Source organism: Falco rusticolus, chromosome 11 (assembly GCF_015220075.1).
Source record: "Falco rusticolus isolate bFalRus1 chromosome 11, bFalRus1.pri, whole genome shotgun sequence".
NCBI classification, from domain to species: domain Eukaryota; kingdom Metazoa; phylum Chordata; class Aves; order Falconiformes; family Falconidae; genus Falco; species Falco rusticolus.
Window position 1 is genome coordinate 7908150 of NC_051197.1, and position 26107 is coordinate 7934256.

The 26107-nt window shown below is 37.8% G+C and overlaps 1 protein-coding gene across 1 annotated transcript in view; it reads left to right on the forward strand.

Annotated features, from left to right (window-relative positions):
- FAF1 (Fas associated factor 1) overlaps positions 1-26107 on the forward strand; it is a 171571-nt gene that overhangs the window by 122008 nt on the left and 23456 nt on the right. Inside the window, exons 13-15 of the mRNA XM_037404855.1 lie at positions 2586-2740; positions 15584-15720; positions 18249-18337. Of these exons, the coding sequence (XP_037260752.1) occupies positions 2586-2740; positions 15584-15720; positions 18249-18337 (381 nt within the window). The remainder of the gene's footprint in view (positions 1-2585; positions 2741-15583; positions 15721-18248; positions 18338-26107) is intronic.

A 26107-nucleotide genomic window follows, 5' to 3' on the forward strand; every position in this document is an offset into this window, starting at 1 on the left:
GGGAATTCTAACACAGAACAGATAGTGCTCTATTAGTAGGATGCTTTTATTGAAGTCAAGACTGTTCAACAGTTCAGTAAGCCTATTTTATCAGTATTGACTAAAAAATTCCCAGTATTAGTCATCATAGAATCCTAGAATTTACTCTGATTTTTCAAAGGCTTGAAATAAATACAACAGAAACCTGCTTATAAATATATACTACCATGGGTTAGTAAAAACCAAACCAAAACGAATCACACAGCAGCAACAACGACAAACTCCATGCTGTGAGCCTTTTGCAATAGTGTATTTTTTCCAAAGAAAAAAGTATTCCTGGCTTCCACTGATTTTTCAAAATCATGTTTTAGCACTTCAGTTCCTCCTGCTACCCTTTTTCATTTGTCTTAGCGGTATGCCTATGCCTGGCCTTAACATTTTGGATGAATTACCAGACACGAGTACAGTCTTTTATATGTGATGTAGTTTAGTCTTTGCATAGTGAGATTTGTTGATGCAACAAAAATTACGTACAATTGTAAAGTAGTTCATTGTAAACATCTATTGTGTATGTGCCTGTTCTGTTTACTAAAATTTGTCCCTAAATCTTTAAGCCTAAAACTGTACATATTTTGAAACATTCTGTTGTATGGAATCTCATATTTAACAGTTTCATGGGGTTGTTTCTTTGGAAGTAAAAGTGTTTCTCAAGAGCCTTTTTTTCTATCCACTCCCAGTGAAAAGAGGAGAGCAAAGCCATCCGCTTACCACAAAGCAGTGCCACCACAAAGGAAAGATTAAGGGTTTAGAGAGAGGTCAATGTGGGTTTTTCTCTAACTAAACACTTTCCTAAAGTTTCCTTGTGGAAAAAATAATGAAGTCATCTCAGAGTTTTTAAAGAATTTTTATTTCTTTTTCACCGTCTGCATTCGCTTGTCTTCTCAGCATGGATGTTTAATCTTTCTAGGCTTTGTGAATTGGTCCAAATGAATAAGTGGTGAGCTGTCTCTCTAGGAGCTAGAGGCTTATTCTAAGGCCCTAATCACTGAGTAAACACATCTTTGCCCTCCCTCTCTTACAACTGCTATATAATAGTCGAGATTCTAGCACAGTAACCTGGATATTGCAGGGATCGATGCTTTGAAATGCAGAATGGCTGATCCTCAAAAACAGACAGTGCCTGATCTTCCCCTGCCTCTTTCTTCTTTTTAAATTAAATATCACCACAGAAATGCTGTTTTATTACTTGATATTGTGCATCAGTGCCCTGGATTTTCAAGTTTAGTTTCAGTCAACATTGTTGGCTGCTCTTATATGGATCTCTGCATGTTGGGCTTATTAATGGCCCTTCCTGGCACATGTGTACGTGGTTCTGAAGAACATTTAAATTAAATTAGACAAACATTAATGCAAATTACTAATCCTTTTCCCAAAGTCTAATGTTCAAATGTATTCTTCTTCTTATAAACAATCATTAAGTTTTATCCAAAGCTAGTATATGAGGTAATAGCCATACAGGTTTTTTACAAAGACAGCTTGTCTCAAAATTGCATCCCATGTCTTGCTATATCAATATACATTAATATCTAGTATTCAGTGTTACATTTGATGAAGAGGTTTGAGATGAGTTTAAGTAAGTCTGAAAATGGCATTTACCATATTATGTCAGCAAATACTTACTTTATTTTAAAATCCTACTTGAACGTATGGGAAGTGGTAATTTTCTGAGTGGTACTTTATAATTCATTGATACCAGATACAGGATCGTGGAACTAGCTCGTAGTTCACCTTTATTTTTCTCAGTCTGCTTTCTGTATTTTACACACATATAGACTCACTTTCCAAAAGGTGATCTGAGGTGGTTATGGGGACACAGCACAGCCCTGTGCTACTGGCAGTGAAGCTCCAATGTTACTTAATAGGGTTTCAGAAGAACATGGCACAGAATATTTTATATCAAGGGGCCGCAAACACCATCCTCAACATCTAATCTTCGCTAACATGGTAACTATGATGAGATATATCAGCACTCACAAACTCAATATGGGATTTGATCCATGTCTGCCATACCCCTTCCCTTGTGTTATACACATTCACAGTGCTGGGGTGGCTACCTTGCTTCTCAGCTCCACAAGAGATGTAGCTAACTGGACTGACACATGACCTTTTGACCAGCTACACACCAACTTAGAAAGTAGGTGAGGGGCTGATATGATGTGAGCTTCCCACATCACACAGCTGGATGGAGAGCTGCCAAAATATCCAGCAATGTAGCATCGCAGGCTTTGGGCCATAGGCAACTGTATTGTTACTTACTCTTTTTTTCCTCTTCATTTGGCTACAGATGGTGTGATAACTATATTGTGTTTTGGTACCCGAAATAAAATATTAGGAAGCATTGAGAAGATTTACAGATTTGGAGGGACGGACCATTTGATTGAAATCTATTAGTTTGGGGGTTTTTTTGCCCCCTGCACGTGCATGTTGAGATACCCGGCACCCTCGATAAACACCATGGGGTGCACTAACACACAGATCTGCAGCAGCAATTTTAAATTACTAAATAGCCTGAGGATATTCGCTGATCTTTCCTCATGTCTTTTCAGAGAAAGCTTCTTGCTATCTACCTCCACCATGATGAAAGTGTACTGACCAATGTCTTCTGCTCTCAAATGCTTTGTGCTGAATCTATTGTCTCCTATCTGAGTCAGAACTTCATAACCTGGGCATGGGACATGACAAAAGAAGCAAACAGAGCAAGGTAAGACTCTTTGGACTGAGTGGAGCAGCTTTTCTCTAGAGGAAGACGCTTATCTCTGTGTCATCTGTGTATCCAATCTTTTGTTGCTTGATAACTGTTTGAACTGAAAAATTCATGCTAGTTCTTAGCTGAACAATGAAGCTGTGCTGGCTGACATTCACTGAGAATTGGACTGTCCTTGTTTCCATTACAAAGCGACTTTTTATTGCTGTGCAGTAAAAAATAGTTGAAGAAATTACATCTTTTTTTCTTCTAGTTTTTGGTTTTTGTTTTTGGGGGGGGGGGTTAGGTGGGACAGGGAGTTTATTTTCTGGTTCTAGAAATGTGTCTTCAACAGTTTGGCATTGCAGTGCCATAATACTATGCGACACTAACTGTATGTACTGCATTAACTGTATGTAACTGCATTAGAACTCTCTGGGATAACAACTACTGTTGTTAATGAAAATCTTATTTAAAAAAGAACATTCACGTGATAAATTAATATTAAATATAGATGATGCAAAAGATTAAAAGCTTACAATTAATATGAACTTTTATGAACTACAGCTTTCTTATGGAACATTCCTTTGGTAATTTTCAGGTATTTTGAAAGGTTTTAATATAATAAAATATAAAAAGGTTTTAATATAATAAAAGCTATCCTATGTTTTAGAGAGGCCATCGTTTTGCTGATGAGTAAAGAAATTAAAAAACTGTAGCTTCCAACTATGTAGTTTGTGTGTTACCAGCAGATTTTCTTATCTTTATATTAAGACCTCTCTCTTCTTTAGTTTTTTATCAGTTGATCATAATCTATTGAAAATGATTATGTTATTATTATACTTATTTAAAAATCAGACTTGTTTGTTTTTTTTAACTTGGACCTTGTTTCATCACTTTTATTTACACAGAAGATAACCGCTTGCCAGGATGTCTGTGTATATTGCTATAATGAGTTACTCTTAACTTTTGAACAAAAGATGCAACAGTCACTTGGGCTGGAGTAAGATTGCTACTTTTTTATGCAATTCCATCGATTACTGAACAATTAAAAGTACATATTTATGTTTCTTTCTCTTACGGTTTGCTTGAATAGAGCATTCATGCATTCTTATTCTTAAATTTGTAATAAATATTTCTTTACTGAAAGTGGGCATGGAGAACACAACACTCTTTTTCTAACACACTTTTTAGTGACAGTTGTGCTTCACAGGAATTCCTCATTTGACCTTTTTGCTTTTCACCACTGGGCAAACCAGCAGCTATGTTGCTAGCTCAAGTTATTCTAGAGGAGAGTTAAAGATTATGGAAAAAAGCAGTTTCAAAAACAGATTTAAAGTTTTTTAAAAAGAAACAGGGGAGGGAGGGAAGAAACATCTAGGTTCTTTCATGGGACCAAATACGTAGACTGGAAAGTTGCTTAAATCTTTTGGTATTGCCATTCATGGGCAGTAAGGAGCCTCCTCCTTTTCTTTTATCCCACAAGTTGGTGTAGAAGGAAACACTATTTCTAAACCATCTGTAGTGGCTAAGTTCAGCTGACTACCTGCTGTTCTATTGTTTGCTTTTCTATTTAATTCTCTAGTTTCTTTTATTTTACAATGACAAAAAATTGCAGTGTAGTTTCTTTTGAAAAACTGTGTTTGAGGGGTTTTTTTATGACTGACGATCAACAGCCATGTAATTGCTTTGTTGTGTTTTACTAAAGAAATCTATTAAGTAGCACAACTTTGATACACTAGTAATAAGAGTTTGCAGGTTACAGAGACACCTGTGGTGACCAAAGCGACAGAAGCTGCTTATTAGAAAGAGCCTGTACAGCTGTGTCCTATTAACTCCTTATGACACTTCTTAAAACACAAAATAAAGGGCTTGTTTAAGGCTTTATAGCTATCCTCAATGAACCTAGCCACTGATTGTGCAGTACCATGGGGTTTTTAAGTCTTCATTTTTTGCTTTCTATTAACAACAAAGAAACTGTCATATTAACAGTGAGGTCAAAAAATTGTAAGGGGTAAACAAGGCATGCTGGCTTGAATTAGAATAATTTCTCAGTTGTGTTTAGTGTCATATCCTGCTCCATAGACTGTTTTCTTCAGAGGGCACATGATGCTTCCTTCTCCCTTCAGAAAGTGCCGATGCTCTGTGGGTATTCCCATAAATAAATACTCAGTACTGCTGTTTAATTACTACCCTTCGTTATGTGAAATGGTGACATTCTTTGGAGCCTATTCTGGTCTGTATCCCTGTGAATACAGTTGCACTTAGATTTGTATTTGAATGGTGAGAAGACAACAGCAACAACAGAAAGAACTGGTTTTTGCATGCTGGTGTAGCCCAAGAGCAACTTATTTGTGCTGTTACAATTGCATTAGTGGAAAAACCAGGGTGGGAAGGCAGAGGAATCAGGCCCACTTCACAGCAATCAACAGGGACATGGCAATGTCAGTAGTAAAGTTTTCAGTACTGTAGTATGGCATGAATAAATTCAAACAGATGTAAATACTTTCCTCATGTAAACCAAAAAATCTTGAATATTCTGGGGTTTTTTTCTTCCTCTTTGCTGTCCTCTTTCTGGTATCTGTGGATGTCATTCTGTTCCAAACCCAGTCTTAATAGTAATTTCCATTTTTCTCATTATGAATGAGAAAATTAATGGAATGGAGGTCCATCCTGAACACTGTAGAACAAAACCAGCTCAAAAATCTTGTCTTTTTTCCTGTTTTTTATTATGTTTCTTGGCTGACACTGATGTAAGGATGTGCTTTGAATCCTGTGTTACTGTATACTAGCCCTTTTCAGCTGGAATCTCTCAATATTGTTCTTCAACACCCATTACAACAGAGTGAAGAGAGTCCTGCAGGCAGGATTAGCAGTAAAATGCTGTGTGCCAGCGCCAGGGTAGCTGTTAGCAGTAGTGCAAAGTACAAACATTACGAATCTAGGAGTCAGGTTTTTAAAAATTTCTACCTACAGCCACCCAGGACTGTTACTTTCTCAATCTGAAAGAGAACTCTAGTTAATACAGTTAAAAGGATATTTTGTTTCGGCTTCCACAGCTTTTAATTGCCTCTGACATAAGGTTTGCAGGAAAGGGAGCAATTACTTTGAGTAAGTGCTGCAAATTAGGAATCTTTTCATTACCAGAATAAATAAAAAAATCATAATAAAAGGCACAAAATAATATAATAAAATAATCAGCCCTCATTTAGGAAAACAATGCGGTGTTTTTATAACACTGTTGAGGAATCTACATGAAAGCTTTATCACCTATGGTTTAGACTTTAGTAAGCAACTGTTTGGAATATTCTTGTAATTTATGCTGTCCATGGTCAAAGGAAAAAAAAAACACAACTGCAAAGCTACAGGTATATCTTCTACTTTCTTGTTATATTCCACTCAGTTTGGGGTGAATCATGAGATGAAAAATCAAGGTTTCCTTTCCATTACTTGATATGGAGATTTGCTACCATGCCACTCCAAACAGCAGAAATATGCTTACGGGGGGTGTCAGAGCAGTAGTAGTGGTGTTTGGCAGCAATGATGTTGGCAATTCTGGCCCTACCTTTTGGTCTGAGCACATGGCTGCAGCAGCTCGCCAGCTGCATCGGGCCATCACATGGGCTAAGCACTTCCTCAGGTTTCCAGAGAGGTTATGGCGTAGATAAGCAGGAGAGCCAGACATGAGCAGCTATAGCCCTGGCACTTTCTGACTTCAACAACTTGACTAAATACCATTATTCTAATATAATTATGTGTATGGGAGGTGTGTGCGTGTATATATATGTGTGTGTGTATATATATATATGTATGCGAGCACATGCCTAACTATTTTTGTTAATTCATTTATATACCTTAATATAATATACTGGTGTCCAGGACAGATACATATTGAATATATATGCATACATATATACCTACACATGCACACATACCCTTATATTTATATACACAGTGTTTACAAACATAGATTATGCATAATATTAACAGATTTTCAATGTACGTAATGCTTGCCAAGCAGAACAATGGCAAAACCATAGATCACTGACTCGAATGTCTGTAGCACCTTTTTAGCTTTTGATATCATTGCCCTTGGGTGCTGTATTTCAAGGTGTTCCCAACTTTTTATCAGCTCTGATGACAGGTACTTGTTAGTTTTAATGTTCAAATAATAGTTTTTCACTCTGTTTAAGCTTAGGAAAGAGTTAATTGACTAAAGTGCTTCTCAGCAGCAGGTTGTCTTCACCTGCAATTTCCGTCATCAAGTAATTAGCCATATTCACAGTTGCTGACCCTTAATACTAACCTACTGATTGATGCATGCCTGGATGAAGACCAGTTGACCATATTACTCCAGCTCCCCAATCCTATTTGATCCTTCAGCAAATATATTGCAGGTGTGGGGTCTGTGAGAGCTGAACTTGGTGGGTTAATTTCTTACTCCTTTTTCAGGAGTGACCATAGATTCTGTATATGTTGCTTGCAAAACTGTTGGACGAGTTCTTTAGGCACTAAATCCTTAACAGGTTTCACAGAGCAGTGTGAAAATCTTTTCTATTGTATTTTGCAATATTTTATTTAATTTACTTTGATAGGAATACAGTGCCAGTCAATAAAAACAGGTCAAAAGTCTAATTAATGTTTTAAAAATAAAGGTTCTCAAACACCAGGCGAATTTGTCATTTTCTGTATGGTTTGTTTTGAGGAGGAAGAGGAAAGAAGGTGAGGAGGGAACCCTTCTGTTCCATGATTACATCCCACCCGCTCATTTTCTCCTTTTCTCCTTTGCTTTTGATTTTAGTGGCAGTCTTAACAGAATGTCAAGATCAATTTGCAGCATGGTTTAACTCAAGGTTTGCATTCTGCCAGCAGCAATTGTCCTAACAAACAATGCCGTGTGTTCTTGTAACTTCAGAAGCTTTTAGAACACTCATGGCAAGGGCAGCATCTAATGACTTTATTAGTGTAGGGTTTCAAAATGGGCTCAGTAATTGTTCGCATCTCTTTGTCATCTAGTCATAATTACTGCAGAGTATTGTTCGGGGTTGCACTTGTGAATAGTTTTCTAATAGCACTGAAACGAAGAAAAAAGGAAAAGGATAAAAGGTGATTGTCTCTTTAGATGGAGAACAAAACAGCCTGTATATAGATGATGGTTAAACTGTTTATTATACACCCACCAGAAAAGGTAAACTATCCCTGCTTAAATATTTATGTGCTTCAAGGTAATTTCGTGTTAGTAGTCTAAAAATGTCCAAATTTGGAAAACTGAAAACCAGCAGAGAATGCATTTTAATCTGGTTGTGTATTAAGATACAGATGGCTCCATGATATTTAACTATAAATAGGAAGTAGTCTCTCTGTTGATGTAATTAAGGTTTTCAGTGCATCATTTTATACACCTATAGTGATGCTTTAAGGTCACATGAAGAAAAAAAAAATTGTATTAAAGCCACAGGGATTAACTAAACTGATACATTGGTAAGCATATTTTTAAAATCCTCACTCTAAAACCAAATCCTAAAGCAAGTTCTATAGCATTGTGCTCAAACTACAGCCTAGTTTATTAAGCTTGTGGAACAGAAAAGGTGAAAGAATCAAATTCTGTAGTGTCCTGTGCAAGAGATGAAGGCAGAAGAACAGGTAGTCAGGGCAGACTTGTTGAACTGTTTTCAGGAAGAAGGAGGAAGTCATTCACAGGTCCATATAACTACAAGAGTCTACACCTGCACCAGTGAAGTCTAATGCTGGATGGAATTGAAGCTGGATAGAAAGCTGGCTTCAGCTGTGTGTCTGAGTCAACCATCAGAAGAAATCATTGAGCTGGCAGAGACAGAATTGTTCGTAACAAACTGCAGCTGAAAGGTGTGAATGAATCTCCTTGGTACTGCAGGGTGCCCAGCCGGGAGAGAGTCCTTGCAGAAGTGCAAATGCCCATCCTCTTCCTTTAGGTTAGGATGACTCTGCTTTGACCTCTCGCCTCTCCTCCTCCTTGCCATTCTGTGACTGTCTGTAGGTCTTGGAGAGCTGCAGATAACAGCATTCAGTCCATGCCTGGCCAGAAGGCTTAGCTGTACCTGCGGCACTCCTGACCAATGGTGGCCTGATCTAATCTTCGGTGTGGGGGAGCTCTCTCATCATTTCTCCGTAACAAGTTCTAGTACTTTCACTCCCTTTGGGCAGTTCACACTAATATTTAACTGAAGTTTCTCTTGCAGCTATCAATGACAAGTCTATCTTGGTTCACTCAGTAGGCAATGAGGTATTCTCTTCCTTTCTGCTGCTGTGTTCGTTGGACTTAAATGGCATTATTACATTTTCCTGCAATTTTCTGTAATTAAGCAACCGTGATTCCTTCAGCCTTTCCTTGTAGCTTCTCCCTTTGTAGACATTTCTTACTGCAACCTCCCGATGGCCCTTCTGTAATTGGTCCACATCTTTACTAGTGCACTGTGCCTAAAACTGCCTTCTCAGTGCTAAATACAGGAAGAGGATTATTTCATGTTGTACAAACCATGTTTTACTCATCCCAATATGATGTCTGTCATCTTCACGTCACAACTTTTCTTCTTCCCTTACGGCTTGATTCTTATTCTGTATTTGTGCAATTGTTCCTCCTACATGGAGACTTTCATTGACCTTGATGAATTATATTTTATTGGTCAGGATGTTTCTCCAGTTTCTGTAGGTTAGTCTGACTTGGTTTACTGACTTCCAGTGTGCTTGTCGCTTCTCCACTTTACTAACATCTGTAAAGTAACTAAATACACTCTCTGTTCTTATCTAGGTTATTATTAAATCTACCTGTAGCAAGCTTTGGCTGTTCCTTAGCAAATTAAGTATTAACATGCCTTTCTAATATGATAGGCAATAATAAAAAATACCACTGATATGCAAGCACATCTTGTGTTTTCCACTTCCAGTACAGTGTTTTAGCGAGGGGTTCAGGTATATTTTATTTATAATTTTATTAATTATTTTATCCACTGTGCAGTGGTATCTGAAAGGATGGATTAATGAGTTTCTAGAGGGATGTGGTTTAGACTAAACAGGGTTATAAAGTATTTGCCTAATCTGTTTTAACCTTGCAGGATGAAATTAGATCTGCCACATTTTATGAAGAGATAGATAACCCACTTATCTAGGCTTTACTCTTGCATAAAGAAAAAGCAGATAAAATCATGCTTTTTATGTTTGAATACCTGGATATTTAGCATATGGATACTAAAGAGGATCTCCACATCATTTGGTTCAGGCTGCTTTATATATCCTTAAACCATGCCTTGTATCTGTTGCTCATCTCCCCCGCATGTTAGAGTCAACGGTTATGACCCTACTAATGTGGGTAAGACAATAACTCGTTATTATGGAGGTGATGGATACCAAGCATATTTCAAGGTACCATTTCATGACATCAGCTTTTACTTTTTATAAAAATGTAAATACCTTATACAAAAATGTTATTTTTACATTAACATTTTAATGAGTCCTGTGTTGACTTTGCACAGTATATAATAATTATTAAAAATAATGAGAAATCTTGCATATTTAATATTAATCATTGTTTTCTTTGTGCTCAGGAAAGAAGTTATGCTTTTTTCATACCCATTTCTGAAGTTTTAAAGTTTCTTAAAGTAAGGTTGGCCTTGGGAAGTACCTGGCCATAAATAAATCACAGTTTTGGCTCAAAATCATCCCCATTGTGGACTGAACACCAGTTTAAACTGAAAGGGAACAGGCTTTTAGAAGAAGTTATCAGATTTTTGTCCTGCTGCTACTTTTTAAGCAGGACTTCAGGCTGAGATGATAGAGCAAAAAACGTCTCCAGTGCAGCTGTTCTGTTAAAAAGTCCTTTGCAAGAAGTGTAGGGGGTACCATGTGCCAAAGGGCCTCATTTTAGAACTTTTTCCAAAGCTTTTCTACCAGCATGTGAAAATTAAAAGTAACTACAGGAATATTTATATAAGTAGCAGTGTAACAAGTAACCAGATCTGTTACTTAATTGGTATGGAAAATAAGGAAAATTTGATCTGAAATCCTATGCAAGTTTTTGTGTTTATTTTAATACATTTTATCCATAGGTTTGAGAGCAGCATTTGGTCTGTATGGAAGAGAACTTGCCCTTTAGTGCACTAGACAGATTTGCTAATACAATTATTTATTATTAATTAACCTTAAGGTGCTGGGGAAAGTTTAAGAAAACCAAAAGCAAAAGAGAGCTTTTAGTTTTGGTTTGAACATACAAAACCCATGCAAAATGTAGCATCAGGTGTCCCTCTTTGCACATTCCAGGAGTACGCTGCAATGTACCATTATGCAGTTTGCTTTGCATTAGTTTCCTCCTGCAGGTTTGATTAATGAAAAAGAGCTACAATTGGGATTTTCGGTTTAGTTGCTCATTCTGCAACTATACTATGCCATGACTGCTTGATGTTTTTATTTTATTCATTATGTCTTGAGAGATAGATTAATTTGGGGGTGTGGTGTAAATAGGTATCATACAGATAACAGCTTTCCAGAGATGAAAACCTATTGAGCTAAGAGATCAACACTTTTGATGATCAGCACTTTGGCCAGAGGAGGCCAGTTTTGTTGTTTAAAAATAAAAAGCTGCACGTTCTCACAAAAATATATTATTGCTAAACCCCAGCATTTACAAAGTTCTCCATAGCATATTTAAGATCAGGAGCGTGGTAGACCACAGGCTTAAGTTGTAATAAGTATTCCCTTTGGTTCTGAGACTCGGTAATATTTTAAACTTTTTTTAGTAGATTTTTAAGCTTATTTTAAAATAATGTTAAATAAAATGCATTTTGTGGTAAAATTACAAAAGTTATGCCAGAACTGTATTTTAATATAATGTGTCACATATCAGCTGGTAGAGCATGATAACATTCTTCTCTGGAAGACTAATGTGCTACAAACATGATAACTCTTCACGAGTGCACGTGGAGGGATAACTGCTGTGCACTGACCAGCAACCCCCCCAAATTAACATCTTCATTTCACCAGAATAATTTTTCCTGTGTGTTTCTTTTAAGTAGAGAGTGAATTATGTCTAAGAATTAATAACTATTCTTTCTACATTAAAAAAATTAAGATAAGTTTGTAATTTGGGGGGGGCGGGGTTAAGCCATGGTCAGTGTCTGTGTTTATTCTGTAGTTTTAATAGCAGCTGGTTTCATTGCTAGCGAGTCATGAAAGAAGGAAATGATGCTGTCTGCCAAAACTGTTACTTTTTTTGATGAACTTCATTCTTGTAACTTTCAAAATATTTTTGATGGATTTTTCCTTCATAAAATGCTTTTTTGCCTTTCTCATACTTCCCCCTCCTTGAATATTTTTGTAATCTAAAAAGAAAAGGACTAGTAGAGTGCCATTTTCCCTCCTTTTCTGGCACCATTCCTCTATTTCCACTTCTGGTTGGAGATCACAGTAATCCAGCATGTTGTGGAAAACAGTTCTCCCCAGAGGGACATCTGGCTCTTTGATGCACTCCACAGGCAGTTCCCTTGGCAGCTCTGGAGATGCCACTGAAAGATCTGGCACAATTCTGTTTAGATGAAAGTAAGAAAATCCCTTGTTAGTGGTGTACACAGTAAGATACTGGTTATTGCACCAAGTTGTGTTGGTCCTACTCACTTCTGACAGTAAATAGCACAGAGGAGATTTATTTAATTTTTTTTCCCTGAATATGAATGTGGAAGAAATTAAAGAGGTCTGCAAATACAGAATCAGTAAAGGCATAAAAGGGGGGAAAAAATGCGAAATTAGTTAAGTAGTTGCAAAATCTATTAAAAGGCATGAAAAAAACCAAACAGGGATCATGAATGAAAATGCAGTTCCTACCCGTCTAGTAAAATGGAAAGAAGAGACACGTTACAAGTGATTGCTGAGCACTTACCACTGACCTGGTGAAGAGCACGTGTGAGTGACTAATCGCTAGTGAACAGGCGTTACACAGTGCAGGTGTTGGTGATCGCCACTGCTGTCTTTGTTCGGTGTTGCATCGTTTCCCTACCTTCGCATTTTTGTTGTCTTTACTACATTTTAGTTCAACAGACAAGTGGAGCTTTACATGGTTCCAAAGGGCAGGATCTGTTTTGGTGGATCACATTGGTGAGAGGAGTTTCTTGTGTGTATTTGCTCTGCTCTGAAGATGTACATTGGTAACCATTGGTAACCACCAACTGGCCATTCATCCCCCATCATCCTCCTCGCAGCTGCCCATGCTGAAATCCTATGCAAGTTTTTATATTTATTTTAATACATTTTATCCATAGGTTTGAGAGCAGCATTTGGTCTGTGTGGAGGAGAACTTGCCCTTTAGTGCACTAGACAGATTTGTAATCTGGACATTCATTATTCAGAGTTGGAAGTGCTGGGGAGAAGTTTCACGTGCCTCCCCCAGCAAAGACAAAGGCTGCCTGATGGCAGCAGTGGAAAGTCTGTGGCAGTCAGGTCAGAATTGGCACAAGCTGCTCCTGCAACTGCTACGTGAGCGAGCTGGCTGCTGCCCCTGCAAGCTGAGCAGGTTGTGACAGCAGCAGAAGAGGGGAGGTGATTCGAAAAGAGCAGGGTGGGTGCACCGGTAGCTGTACAAAGGGGCTCCAAGAAAGAAAACCATGCCACTGTGGCGGGAGCTGTTAGCATCTGGCATCTGCTCTGCTGTTGCTCAGCCAGGAAAGTACGTGTACCCTTACAACAGCCTGGCCCGACATGCCATCTTCTGAAGCCAGGGAGCCAAAACCTGTTCCCAGCCTTGATTACAGACTGCCTTGAGGTATCTTAACCTGTTAGGTTCTATTTAGTTAGCCAGAAGTTACACATATAAAAACTCATCTCCTGGAAAAAAGTTATTTGGGAAATTTTTTAATATACTGAAATACCTATTTCATTTAGAATTCTCTGCATACAAAACCTATCACTATAAAAGTGTGTTTTGAGACTGAATTATGGGTTAACTAAATACAGAATTGATTTAAAAAAAAAAACCCAAAAACCTAAGACTGGTACAATTAATATTGGAATAGTGTCTTCAGTTTTGTTCCTTCTAGCATTATTCTCAACAGCACTTTTTCACCTTCAGTTAAACATTTTGTTTCCCTTGCCATTTGAGTACTTTTCTTCTGTGGTGTGTTGAAGACTGTTAAACACTTTTAATACACAGGTTTCAGGAATTCAGTTCACTTGTCCACTGTATTACTTCCAGGAGTGAAACCTTGAACTCACGTAAGTCATTTTGCCATAGAAGATCACAGCTGACTTCTGTGAGGCCAAGATTTCACTTAGGTATTCCCACCTTGCAAAGCAAACATCAAAAAACATTATTTAGCTTAAGAGTTTTTATGTCCAGACTTTATCGATGTTTTATTTTATCTTTACTAAATGGTATGCCTCTATGTACCTATTTCCAATATAGCAGTCTCTATTTGGTACTTTTTACATTGCCTTTGTGTATGATCATTCTGAATTGCAAAAGACAGAGAATCAAGGAGGCAAGGAAAGGTATTTGCCAGTAGTAATGTTTGTGTCTTTGAAATACTCGCTAGCTACCCTTGCTCATTGCCTTCCACCCAGCGATGGCCATAGTTACACTACAAATTGTCTCTGAAGGTTTTTTGTACTCCAGATGCCTCTAACAAGCCCAATGTTGTACTCATCAAGCTAATCAATTTTTAGCAATTTTATTAGATACAATATATATTGATTTTTTTAAAAATGGCAATTTTGAATCTTTTTGGTATCTTTGGGAAGAAATTACTTGGAGCGCTTGACATTTTAATGCAGTTTGTCTTTTCAAATAGATTTGGCTTCTAATGCATGTGACAACAGGACTTTGCTCTTCAGTTAGAGCATACATTTCAGAGTAGTTGTTACCTAAAATATTATCATAAGGCATAAGAAAACACATGATTTAAGTTGCCTTTCATGAACGTAATTAAGAATTAATAAGCCTGTACCAGTGGCTAGTCCTCAGAATTTCCACTGTTTTGCCTTTTGTGACCCGTGTTATTAAAAGTCCATTATTTTTACAGACTTTATTAAATTGGATCTTATTAAAGCATTCTATATTTGCATTTGGTCTTTCATAATTCATTATTATTATGACATTTACTTTTTACCATCAGATCTGAAAACATATCATAAGCTACCCTTTTCTCTTGAAAGAAATGCTAATTTCAAACAGTCCTCTAATGGAAGAGAAAAGCTTTATCAGTTTTTTCATTTATTCAAGATCGTGTTAAGAATACTAATGCTAGACTTCTGTATGCTAATATCCAAGAGCTTTTTTTGGCCAAAAGCTTAGAATTATTGTTTTTTAGACCATACTGCTAAGTATGTCACTGGCAGGTCACTAGTACAAAAGAAAATACAATTCTGAAGTACCACATTTTAATTCTATGACTGATGAAAACAATTTCTTGATCTTTCATTACGAAGTTATGCTTTTGTATGAAATTACACTATTTTTATACTTTGTTGTATTACTAGATTATGGCCTTACTTAGTTTCTCTTTAGAAGTTTCTAACGATTGATATAGCATGATTATTTAGGGAGGGTTAGTTTTGAATTAATGCCTGCAGAATAGTGTAGCAGGAAATGGAATTCAACATCAAATGAATCACTGTCTCAACCAGTTATTAATTGTTTTAATTTAGATAATCTGGGATCTATCATGTTTGTAAATATTCTCATAATTTAATCATAAAAAGGGATAAAGATAATTGAATGCAGAAGCCTCGATGTTAAACAGTAGATAACACTCAGGTAAACTGCTGAATTTAACATAATTATTTATAAGAACTAACTTCAAAAACATGTCTACAATGTTAACTTTTTCTTTCCCCCCCACATAGGTTTCTGACAATGTGCACTAGACACTTCGGGAGTGTTGTAGCCCAAACAATTCGAACTCAGAAGACAGACCAGTTTCCACTTTTCCTTATTATTATGGGAAAACGATCATCTAACGAAGTGTTGAATGTAATACAAGGTACAGTTCTCGTATTATATTAGAAGTATTTCTTGCACGAGTATTGAAACGGTTAGAAGGCATCTTCACTAGCCATTTCTTTTTTAAGATGTTCAGAATGTGAATTTATTGCACAAAAGACACTTTCAGTTGCCACAGTATAAATAGCGCTATTCATAAATGTATTAATTAATGTGGTATTAGAGATTGAAGTTGCCATGACTGTAGTAGAATCATAGTTTGTTTTTCATTTTTTTTTAAAGTAGAAGCCAAATTTCCTAAATAAGGAGGTACACTTTGTTTTCCAAATTTATATTCAGATATATCCCTGATTTCCAAAAGATTTTGGCTGCACTTTTTGTGTAGTGCCAGAATCCATTTGGCTCTTTGCATGTAGCTCCTTGTTAATATGTGGACTCCTGCTGCATGTAGTGCATTAATACTTGAACAAGAGTTGCTTTTTCAGACCTGCCTGCAGTGTTGAGATCCCAAACCGGCTCAGAATTTAAGTCACTAATATAATCTCACATAAATGAAGCTTTCTGGCTTACAATGAGGAGTTCTTTCTGGCATAACCATTCCTGATTTCGCTGACAGCCAAGATGACTTAGATGTGGAGTGATGCCCCTTGTCTGCTGTTCTCAGTAACTCTTCAAATTAAAATACATCAAAGAATGGCTGCCTCTCATTTCTTCTGCTTTCTCCACAAGTTTGCCTTCATGACACTGTGTCCTCATTTATTTATGGCTTGTATCTAGCGATGTTTATTCTAATCTTATTTTCCTGAGGAAATTCAGCCTCAGGAAATACTGCCTTTTGCAGACAGCATTACTGTTCCTTTCTGCATGGGATTAATATGGGATTCATCATTTTCTTGAGGGATCTGGAGTGCTTCTTCCTATAGACAAAGTTGTTAATTTTGCATGGATTTTTGTCTCCTTCGAGCAAGGTACAGCATAACACTAATTCGTGGTACTTCTGTCACTTATAAAACTTATTTCATACAAGTAATCTTATAAATATCTTGGGTTTATAACTCTGCAGCTTAGTACAGCACCTGTGTTATCGCGCTGAAGTCAGTGGTGTTTATGGGCTTAAATTACTTAACTGCTTTAGCAACTTAGTGACTCAAAGTTATAATGCAATGCAGCTTTATATTCTAAAATAGTCCAAATTATTTCATTAGATTCATTAAGTTTTAATTATTTGTCAGTTTTCTGCAGTCTTTTGAACTAAACTAAAGCAATCATCTCTTGCAGCCTTACAGCTGTGCTTGTTATTTTCCCATGAACTGGGACACTGGCATCTTCTAACAATATGCCCTCAAATGAATGGTAGTCTCTGAAGCCATGCGTGTTGTAGCATGCGGGATAACATTTTCTGCCAAGGTAGCAAATGCTAGAAATGGGAACAATGAGGGCCTTTCAGGGCTGGGTGAGAAGGCATGTTTACAGAAGAGATACAACCATATAGAAACTTAAGTCCTAGTGACGTTTATTGAAATGCAGACTGAGTTCGCTTTTGATTTTTATTTTTTGCTGGGGTTGAAAACTATGGGGACAGTTTTGTGTTCTTTAGTGGTACTGTGGCTTCTGGTTAGTTTACTCCTTTTAAAATATTGATCAGCATCGCCAGTATAAATCTAGCTCTTGTTGATATTGTTCTACTAGGGTCCAAAGGCTGTTTAGGCTGGCAGATATTGTTTATGGGTTTTGACCATTTCTCATGGCCTAAGACCTTTTAACTACTGTGACAAGTGACTCTAATGGGTAGTCTAGTCTTCAGTTTAGAAAGCTAAACCAAAGACTGAGTGCATCTTGGCAGGAAATTAAACTAATAATTCAGTCTTACTGAAAGCTGGAGGCACGCTGGTAGAAAAATGTGAGGAAGTATCTGTTTTCCTATACGTGTGCTGTATTTCTTGATATATCCACAGAGGACTTTTCTGCTATTATCAGCTCTACAAGTTTTATCAGAAGTAAATACCCTGAAGAGAATAAATTATAATATTTGAAATTTTACCACTAGTTATATCTGAATAAAATTGCATGTGCGCAAATGCATTAGATCACTGTATTGTTTTTTACTTAAACCAATGCACTTAGATGGTGCTGCCAACATCCTACCATTTGTTACCTGACTGAGCAATTGCATCAGTCTCCCTGATTAAACCTGGACATTCTAAAACTGTAATATCAGTTTCATGTCAGGGAACCCCAGATACATTACTTTCCTTCAACATGAGCGATTAAAAAAAAAAAAAAAAGTTATTCTATGCAAACACAAAAGCAATTGTTCAGATTTGAACCACTTAAAATCTTAGCCTGTGATCAACATTTCTTTGTAAAAGCATTTTCAACAAAAAGGCAAAGTAAAAGCATTCTTCTCAGATACTTGCATTTTCTACTCTTTTTTTTTTTTTTTCCTCTTTTTTTTTTTTTTTTGGTCTGGCTATTTCTTATGGATTAATTCTAAAATGACTTCTTTTTTTCTTTTTTTGTTTAATAACTTTAATGATATGAAGTACAGCTCTCTTCCTTTGTTGCTAGGTAACACAACAGTGGATGAGCTAATGATGAGGCTGATGGCTGCAATGGAGATCTTCAGTGCCCAGCAGCAGGAGGACATAAAGGATGAGGTGAGCACTGAAAGTTACTGCAGATACCTACTGGCTTCCGCAGATCACTGGGGATGCAAAATTAACCAGAGGTTTCTTTAGCCAATGAGCTGGGTATTGATGTGTTTTAGTGTGTCTTCCATCATCAGAAATCAAAAATGTTAAAGTCTTGTTTGTGTATTTTTTGGGCCTCTCAAAAAAACACAACCCTCTTCCTATTGGTCTTGTCATTTTCAGTTTGTTTCCTTTTTCTTAATATTAGTCATGCGTAGTTGTTTACATTTACGGTGGTATTATAGAGCTTAATATGCCCATACAAGGAAACAACAATCAGCTTTTTTTTCTCAATGACCAGCTCCAAGTCATAGGTAGAAAACAAAAATCCAAGGCACAATATAGTTGCATTTTTTAATTGCATTTTAACAGGAATATGTTGGGTATGGTTTTTTTTAATGCTTTAATAAGAAGGTAAAATTCACATCACAGATGAGTTCCAAGAAAGGTTCAGAACTGAAAACTGTAGAAGCTGATAGAAAGGAAGAAAACAGAAGGAAAGACAGACATATAAAGGCAGACAGAGAAGAGGAAATAAGAGGCAGGAAAAGGAACTAGGAGTGATGGGATTGGAACAGAGAGAGCAACAAGAGACCAGAACAATTTTCCAGAGCAGGGGATATCAATATTTAGGAGAGAAGAAGGTGGGGGCAGGTAAGATAGTGATAGACCTGCCCCAAGAGGATAAAACCAAGTGGGTTTGCAACTGAGAAACATCTGGGTGTAAGGGAAACAAAGCTTAAAGAAAGAGAAGACGCAGTAGCCTTGAGGCCATGACTGCAGAACCGGGAACTGCCTCCTGCATCCCAAGCTCCTGCCAGTCCTTCACTGGGTGGCTGAGAACAGTGACAGTCCAGTAACGTGTGTCCCCATGATAGTCATACAGATGTCTCCTGACTTTTTACTCCAAGTGCTCTACCTGTATAGGGAGAATGGAAACATAATTTTTATACATTCCTCTAAAATCTATGTGTGTCCAAGTCTTCTGTAGACCTTTCTCGCATTTCCTTTTGTTTTTCTGTCACTGAGAGCACTGGTGACATTTCTTCCCCACAGAAGTTCTTTCTAACACACTTTGGCATTCAGAAAACTAATGGAAAATTTCTTAAACTTTGGGGGCAGATTTCCAGACACTATGGGTTCTATACAGAAATAAGGTATTTACTCTACACCTTGGCTCCACTTGATACAAGCACACCAAAAAGGTGATCTTGGACACTTTTGCATTTGAAGCAGGAAGTTTAAAAACAAAAAAAATAACTTCACTTTATGCAATTACTCTTCCAGAGAGGAGTATTTGACAAGCAGTCTGTACTCAATAGAGGGCTTTAGTCTGAAAAAAAAATGCTGCCTTTTTGTGGTTTGCTACGTAGCATGTAGCTTTCTTGTCAGTCTGGTACTTGACAACTTCAAGTGTTCATATATCAACACCTTTTCTTTTTTCGTATCTTACTGCTGTTGGTGCAATTTCTTCCCAAATATTACAATAGCAAACAGGATACAGAATCCGGTTTCTGTTACTGTTTTCTTAATAGCAACAATAAGTCATCATAAAACCACAAGACAAAAAAAAAAAAAAGGCAGAAAATTCTGTTGTCTTAAAAAGATAAGTCATCTGTATAGCTTTGCTGTAAACAGAAGTGTGTGAGAGAGAGAAATAGAGCTGGAAACACTTGTAAATGACTCGTTAATGCTTTCATGCTGTTAGTTTATGCAGCTGAACTTCTCCACTTTGCATTTTTAACTTGCATGCACATGAAAGCTTCCAACATAGCTGTTGCATAATTCTGTTTAGACAGCATGTTTTGCAGTGCCCTCTGATGGTTATTTCGGTGCAGGATGACTGTTACCACTGCTAGCTAATGGTACAGGTGCTTGCCTGAGCAGCTACAGCCAGCTTAGGGTGTCGCTTTACTGTCAGCTCCCTGTCACTGGTCATCGACTGATGGTGTAGGCAGGATGCTCAGAACAACATCACCAACTTATCTCACCTGAGAGAAGTGAGTCACTTCGTTAGCTGGTGGTAATAGTCCAGCCAGCAAAATCCTGTGCTTTTGTATCCATGTATTAGTAAAATTTACTGGTATAACCTCATAAAGTTTAATCAGGCAAATTTGGGGCATATTTCTAGAATGTCAAGCGCTAAAATACCACCATTTAACCATCAATTTTATTTAATTTTTAGAATTGTGTGTTTCATTAAGCTTTTTCTTACATACTCTCTGAAGAAATACCTTAAAAACGTTGCGATGCGTATGTGTACTCATAGTAATCCAGCGTACCTGTCCTGAGGTACAGTGGTCTGTAATTTAGGCACCTATTTTCTCTCCCAAACTTTCTTAAAGGGAGATCGGTCTGCTGTCCTGTTCTTTCCCCTGCCCCTCCAAGGCTTCTGGATCGATCATGAACCACTGGGCCTTCTGCTTGCTGCCTGTCAGCTGTGTTGACCAGATGACATTTTGGAAATCTCCTGCCCCTTTTGGGCTGCACTGTTGATGTGCCATTCTAGATACGTGGTCTGGCTGTTGTGCTGTCTGGTTTTATGCATTTGTTACTTAAATTGCCATAGTAACAAGCCACAGATAATAAATTACAATCAGCAGTGTACTGACGTCGTGCTCACGTGGCACTTCTGATGAGAAGTGGCCAGTGGATAATTAAACGATGGGTTTGGTGGCACCAACAGCGGCAAGGCCAGTTGGCCAGGCTACAGGCACGGCACCCTGGTCATGCAGCCAGGTCTAGGCTCTGAAGTCCAGCCTCAGGCTCTGTGTGCAGAATTACTCCGAGGCTACACTAATGATTTCATACATCTGATGGACATACTTGTCTAGCAATGTTTGCTCCTCTGGCCCGCACTACAAATGTTGATGCCTCAACTACTGCTCAGGCAGCAGGGTTGGGCATCTTTGCAAAGAGGAAACAAGGAGTCTACGGAGTCTGTCCTGTAAGCAAAAGACGGTATCTCAGAGGAGGGACAACCGGCCCCTGCCACCGTGGATTGAGGTGTGAACTGAGATTTTTGGGGGGGGGCCTGACTGAAAAAAGCGCGTAGTGTCAGTTCCTCTTAAGTGTCAATGCCTGGTGCTAGTCTTAAGAAAACAAATAATAATTGTAAAATATCGTACACCCTGGAATGTCCACTTTTAAACGCCCTGTTAGCTAGCTTGCTTCAATTGCATAGTTAAATAATCATCCCAGCGTGGCATGATGGGCCTCAATAGATCCAAGTTAGTTCCTTTGTGAGATTAATGTGAAGAGATACGTGATTAAATCCTGGCATTACAGCCCAACACACCTGTTCTGGGCCGATCCTAAACATTTTTTCTCCATCGCCCGAGGAGGAGGCTTCTCAAAGGATTACAGTAACACTTTTTGACAAGCTTATACAGGGTGGAGTTTCCATGTAATGACAGGGCTTATTTGATGATGTCTCAGTAATGCATTCTTTTTATTTTTGCTGTCAACATTTATTACTGTAGAAGCATTGACTGTTACACAGCTGGTCCAACTTGTCCACATTTAAGTAACAGTAGGTCTCTCATTGTGTTTATTTTTGTCGTTACGCAACACTAGCGCTCCTGCTCTTGGATTAGACTTGAAGGTGGAATTGTAATACCTACAGTTGATTCAAAAACCTTCTTATTTTTACAAATACCAATTAAGGCCTTCACTTTAAACTGTATCTGCTGACACACTGTTCTTTAGTGTGAGAGAGATATACTTAATTTTTAAACTGGAAAAACTGTTGTAAACAGACTCTGAAGATAAGCTATAGAAAAATGTAGACCTGTGGAGTCACCACATTTGCTGTCTGATCTTAGGTGACATCTCTTCTTCCTAGTTACTGCTGCATTGTGAGGAAAATGTAGGTCCTTCCTGACCAATATCTGGATGGAAATTTTAAAAATTATGTAAAAGAAAACAAAACCTCCCAAACAGCAACATAAATTCACCTCCTTTACCCTGCCACAGCTCTTTTGTGGAAGTATGTTTGCATGTCCATCCCAGCTCTCTTGTGGTAGATGGGGCTTTGCTGACCAAGTGTTATTTTCATAACTTTGTAGTAAGAAGCCTGGTATCACCACCTTTTCTTCCTCTTCTGCCTCACTGCTGTCAAATGTAAGGGATTTCCTTCTTTTTTTTTTTTTTAATATGATAATTTAACAGGTTTAGCTTCCAACACTTTTTCTCTTTTTTCTTCCAAAGATATTTCCCACAGCCACAAAAGAAGCTAAAGAGGATTGGTCCTAGGACATTCTCCTAATCTGTGGGCTGCTCATCTTTTCCTCCTTCAGATCAGTTGCTTTTCTCCACTCCTCAGCTGCAGTTACACTTTGCAGGTAGAGGACGGGCTAAGCGCTTCCATCAGCTGTGCAGGAGACCCCTGCAATTGCTGTTTTCACTGAAGCTCGCGTTAAAATCAGTAGAAATTAGCCATCCGTATACCTTTGATAATCTGTGTTCCAGCTAACACTGCCATGTGTATCATAGTATATGGTACTTGCACGACAAGAGGTTATGAGAATAAATACATGAAATTCATTAAATTCCAAAGCGCATAAGCCTTATGGTGATGACAGCCACCTAACAAAGATTGTGATTTAACCCCTCCAAAAAAATCCAATTAGCACATTTACTAATTATTACTAGTTATGACTAATTAAACTACAGTAATCAAAATGTATTTGATTAAATTTTCCAATTTTGTATTTGTAATATGATAGCACCCCAAACGATAGGTTTCCCATTATGCACTTCACTGCACAGATGCACCAGCAGATACAAGTGCCACCTTCAAGAGTTTATGGCATATTTTGAACTTTGACAAGATGCAAGGTAATGACAGAGGAAAGAAAGAAAATAAAATTAAAGTATCTTTAGTTCATGAGGCTTTTTGGCTGCACGTGTTGATGGCCTTGGTCACTGAATATTGCCTTAGTTTCTTTTAATAAACAGCAGCTTTCCCTGCTGTACAGCCCAGGTGGGTAGGTGTTGTAGCAGGACTGGCTGGCTCATTCCCCATGGAAAGTCACTGCAAGACTGCTTCTTGAAGGTTTGGGGTTTGGTTTTTTTCTTGTCACTTGAAGTATTTCCCAAAAATCAGTATCTGGAACTGGACTTTCAGCCTTCGATACAGGCAGGCATGATCCCTCCAGTGGTTCTGCCTTGTTCTGCCTCCTTGCCCTGCCCCGTCCTGCCTCCCCATCTGTGGTTCTGCCACTGGAGGAGTGTTCGTGTGCTTTCATCTTCATCGTTCTCATATGCCTAACACATTCTGTGTACAGTTTTTCCTTCCATATACTCCCCATCATGTATGTTTAAGTTATACAACGTGCAAGTCTGTCATCTTGGTGAGTCAAATTAATGCCTGTCTTGCACTGGTTTGTTTGGACAAAGGGGTGTTTCTCTTTAACGCTCCCATGAATAGCCTGAAGCATTTGCAGATTTTAATTTCAGGAGTGGTTCAGTTAAATGAACTGTCTTTCAGATAAGCATTCAGCATTTGTAAATACATGTGATTTTTTCTTCCCTCTCCCTTCCCCCTCCCCCATCTTATAACAGCCATTTACTCACTGATGTTCTGAGAAATGTTTTCTGCTCGTGGTTACCTGCTGAACTTCTGTTTCATCCAGTTTTATTTTACAGTAAAACTGATCCCAAACAGCAATAGTTAATAAAGTATAACACATCTCTCTGAGACAAATGAGGTGCAAAGCTGATTCCTGGAGCAAAATCATTAAATCCTACCTTCCTAAACAACAACAATAAATAAAAAAAGTCTAGAAGGGTCAATGCTGACTTGTCCAGCAAAAGATCTCACCAAATAGTCAAATGTATTGTGTATTTTTTTTTTCCCCTGTAGAATATGCAGGAGAAGGGGGCGTTGCTGTCCTAAATGCAGCCAGGAATCCCTCTTTTCCATCATCCTGCCTCTGAAAATGCCTGCTATTAGCTGCTTTGGGGGTAACTTCAACAAATGGTTTAGGGAATAATTATTGGAGAGAGTGACGTGAAATTTCTTCTTAACCTTACGTGCAAGTTTTTCTTAGTCTTGTAGCTCTGGATACTACTTAAGAGGAGGTTTCATCTGGTCAGTTGTAACTACTTCATGAATAAAAGTGTTTGCTATTTTTGTTATGACTTTGAATCTGTAATATGTATGATAGCAAAGAAATCCATGGCTGAAGAATATATTCTGTGGATAATAAAGTATCAGTTTTCAATTAAACAATGGCCCCCCTCTTGTTGCGTTGTCAAAACTGGAAAGCAGAGACCTGTGACTTCCTCCCTTAAGGAGCAAAGGAGAGTTGTCTCCATCTCATGCCAAAACCCCTTGGATGTGGATGGGGTTTCACACCACTGATCAGCCGCTGCTGTGGAATTCCGAAATGCCGTGTAACCCCTGCTTCTGGTAAAGGCTTTTGAAGTGACCCGGGATAAGCTGTTGTCTGTTCTTGGTTTCTTGAAAAGTTTGGCAACCTTGCCTTCGTTGCAAAAGCCTTGCGGAGCTGCGCTTTACTGATGTTCAGTCGATGCTGTGGTTTCTGTAGGCTTTAACAGGAAAGTTGTCAGCTACCTCAAATTTTGTTGATGGAGAAATGTTTTTATTAATTAATTAATTTTAATTAATGATTAGTGGTATGACTGTGCTATTTTTCTTCATTTGCTCTTTGTTAGTACAGTGCAAGATTCTCTTCAAAATATTTTCTTCTGCTTTTCCTGTCACTATTATGAATTTTCTTTTGTTGCCTTCTGGTGAACTTGAGTCATCCTCATACTTTCCATGGTTTCTCTAGAGGAAGAGATGACTAAAATAACAAACTGCATTACAAAAAGGAGAACTGCTTTATCTAACGTTTAAAATTTGTCTAAGTGTAACTCTGAATCAGAGAATATTACAATTTTGCCATAATCTCCATAGAGGAGGCGGTTCCTGTCGAGTGTGAGCAATATCAACAAAACGCAGAAGTAGGTGCAAAAAGACATTTCATAGGGTTACATCTGCTTCTTACCTAAAGAAATGTGGGTGCCAGATTTGTTTTTAAGGTCTGTTTCAGTAAGAACAGTATTGTTTCAATGCGGTATAAAGCTCAGTGGCATGGTCATTTACTTTAGATGTGGCTCACATATTTCCGTGAGGACCAGGCAGTCATGCGTAGTAATTCTTCACATTCCTGACATCTTTTTCATAATCCACTTTTAGGATGATGATAACTGCGATGAATAGGGAGGAAATATTTTTTTTTCTTAAATGCCTGGAATTCATGTTTCAATTCTAGTTGTAGAATGTATAGCGTCGGTATTCTTTGCAGTTATCACTGAATTATATAATTTAATCCTATTTCAAAAATTCTTCAGTGACGCTCTCTGTAGGTAAATGAATCCTATGCTCATCACAAGTAGCTTCTAACAACTTCCTGGGGGTTCCTAGACAGTTTGTAAATTGTAAAATAAAAGCCAGTACTCAATTTCTTATAACTCTGGTTAGTATATCGTTTTTAAGTGAGTTTTAACTATGTTTATAAATTTTTAATTTTTACTTTTTGAGGGTTGGTTTTGGTTTGGAATGGGGTTGCTTTTGTAAACTAAAGTAACTATATATTAATTGCTAGCAATCTTTGAAGAAAAGAGCCTGTAGTTAAATAGTTGCATCTTGTGTTTCAGCTTTCGAGCATTAGTGGACTTCTGCGGCCTTTGAAATTCAATTAGTGTGTGAAGTTAGGTGTGGTATAT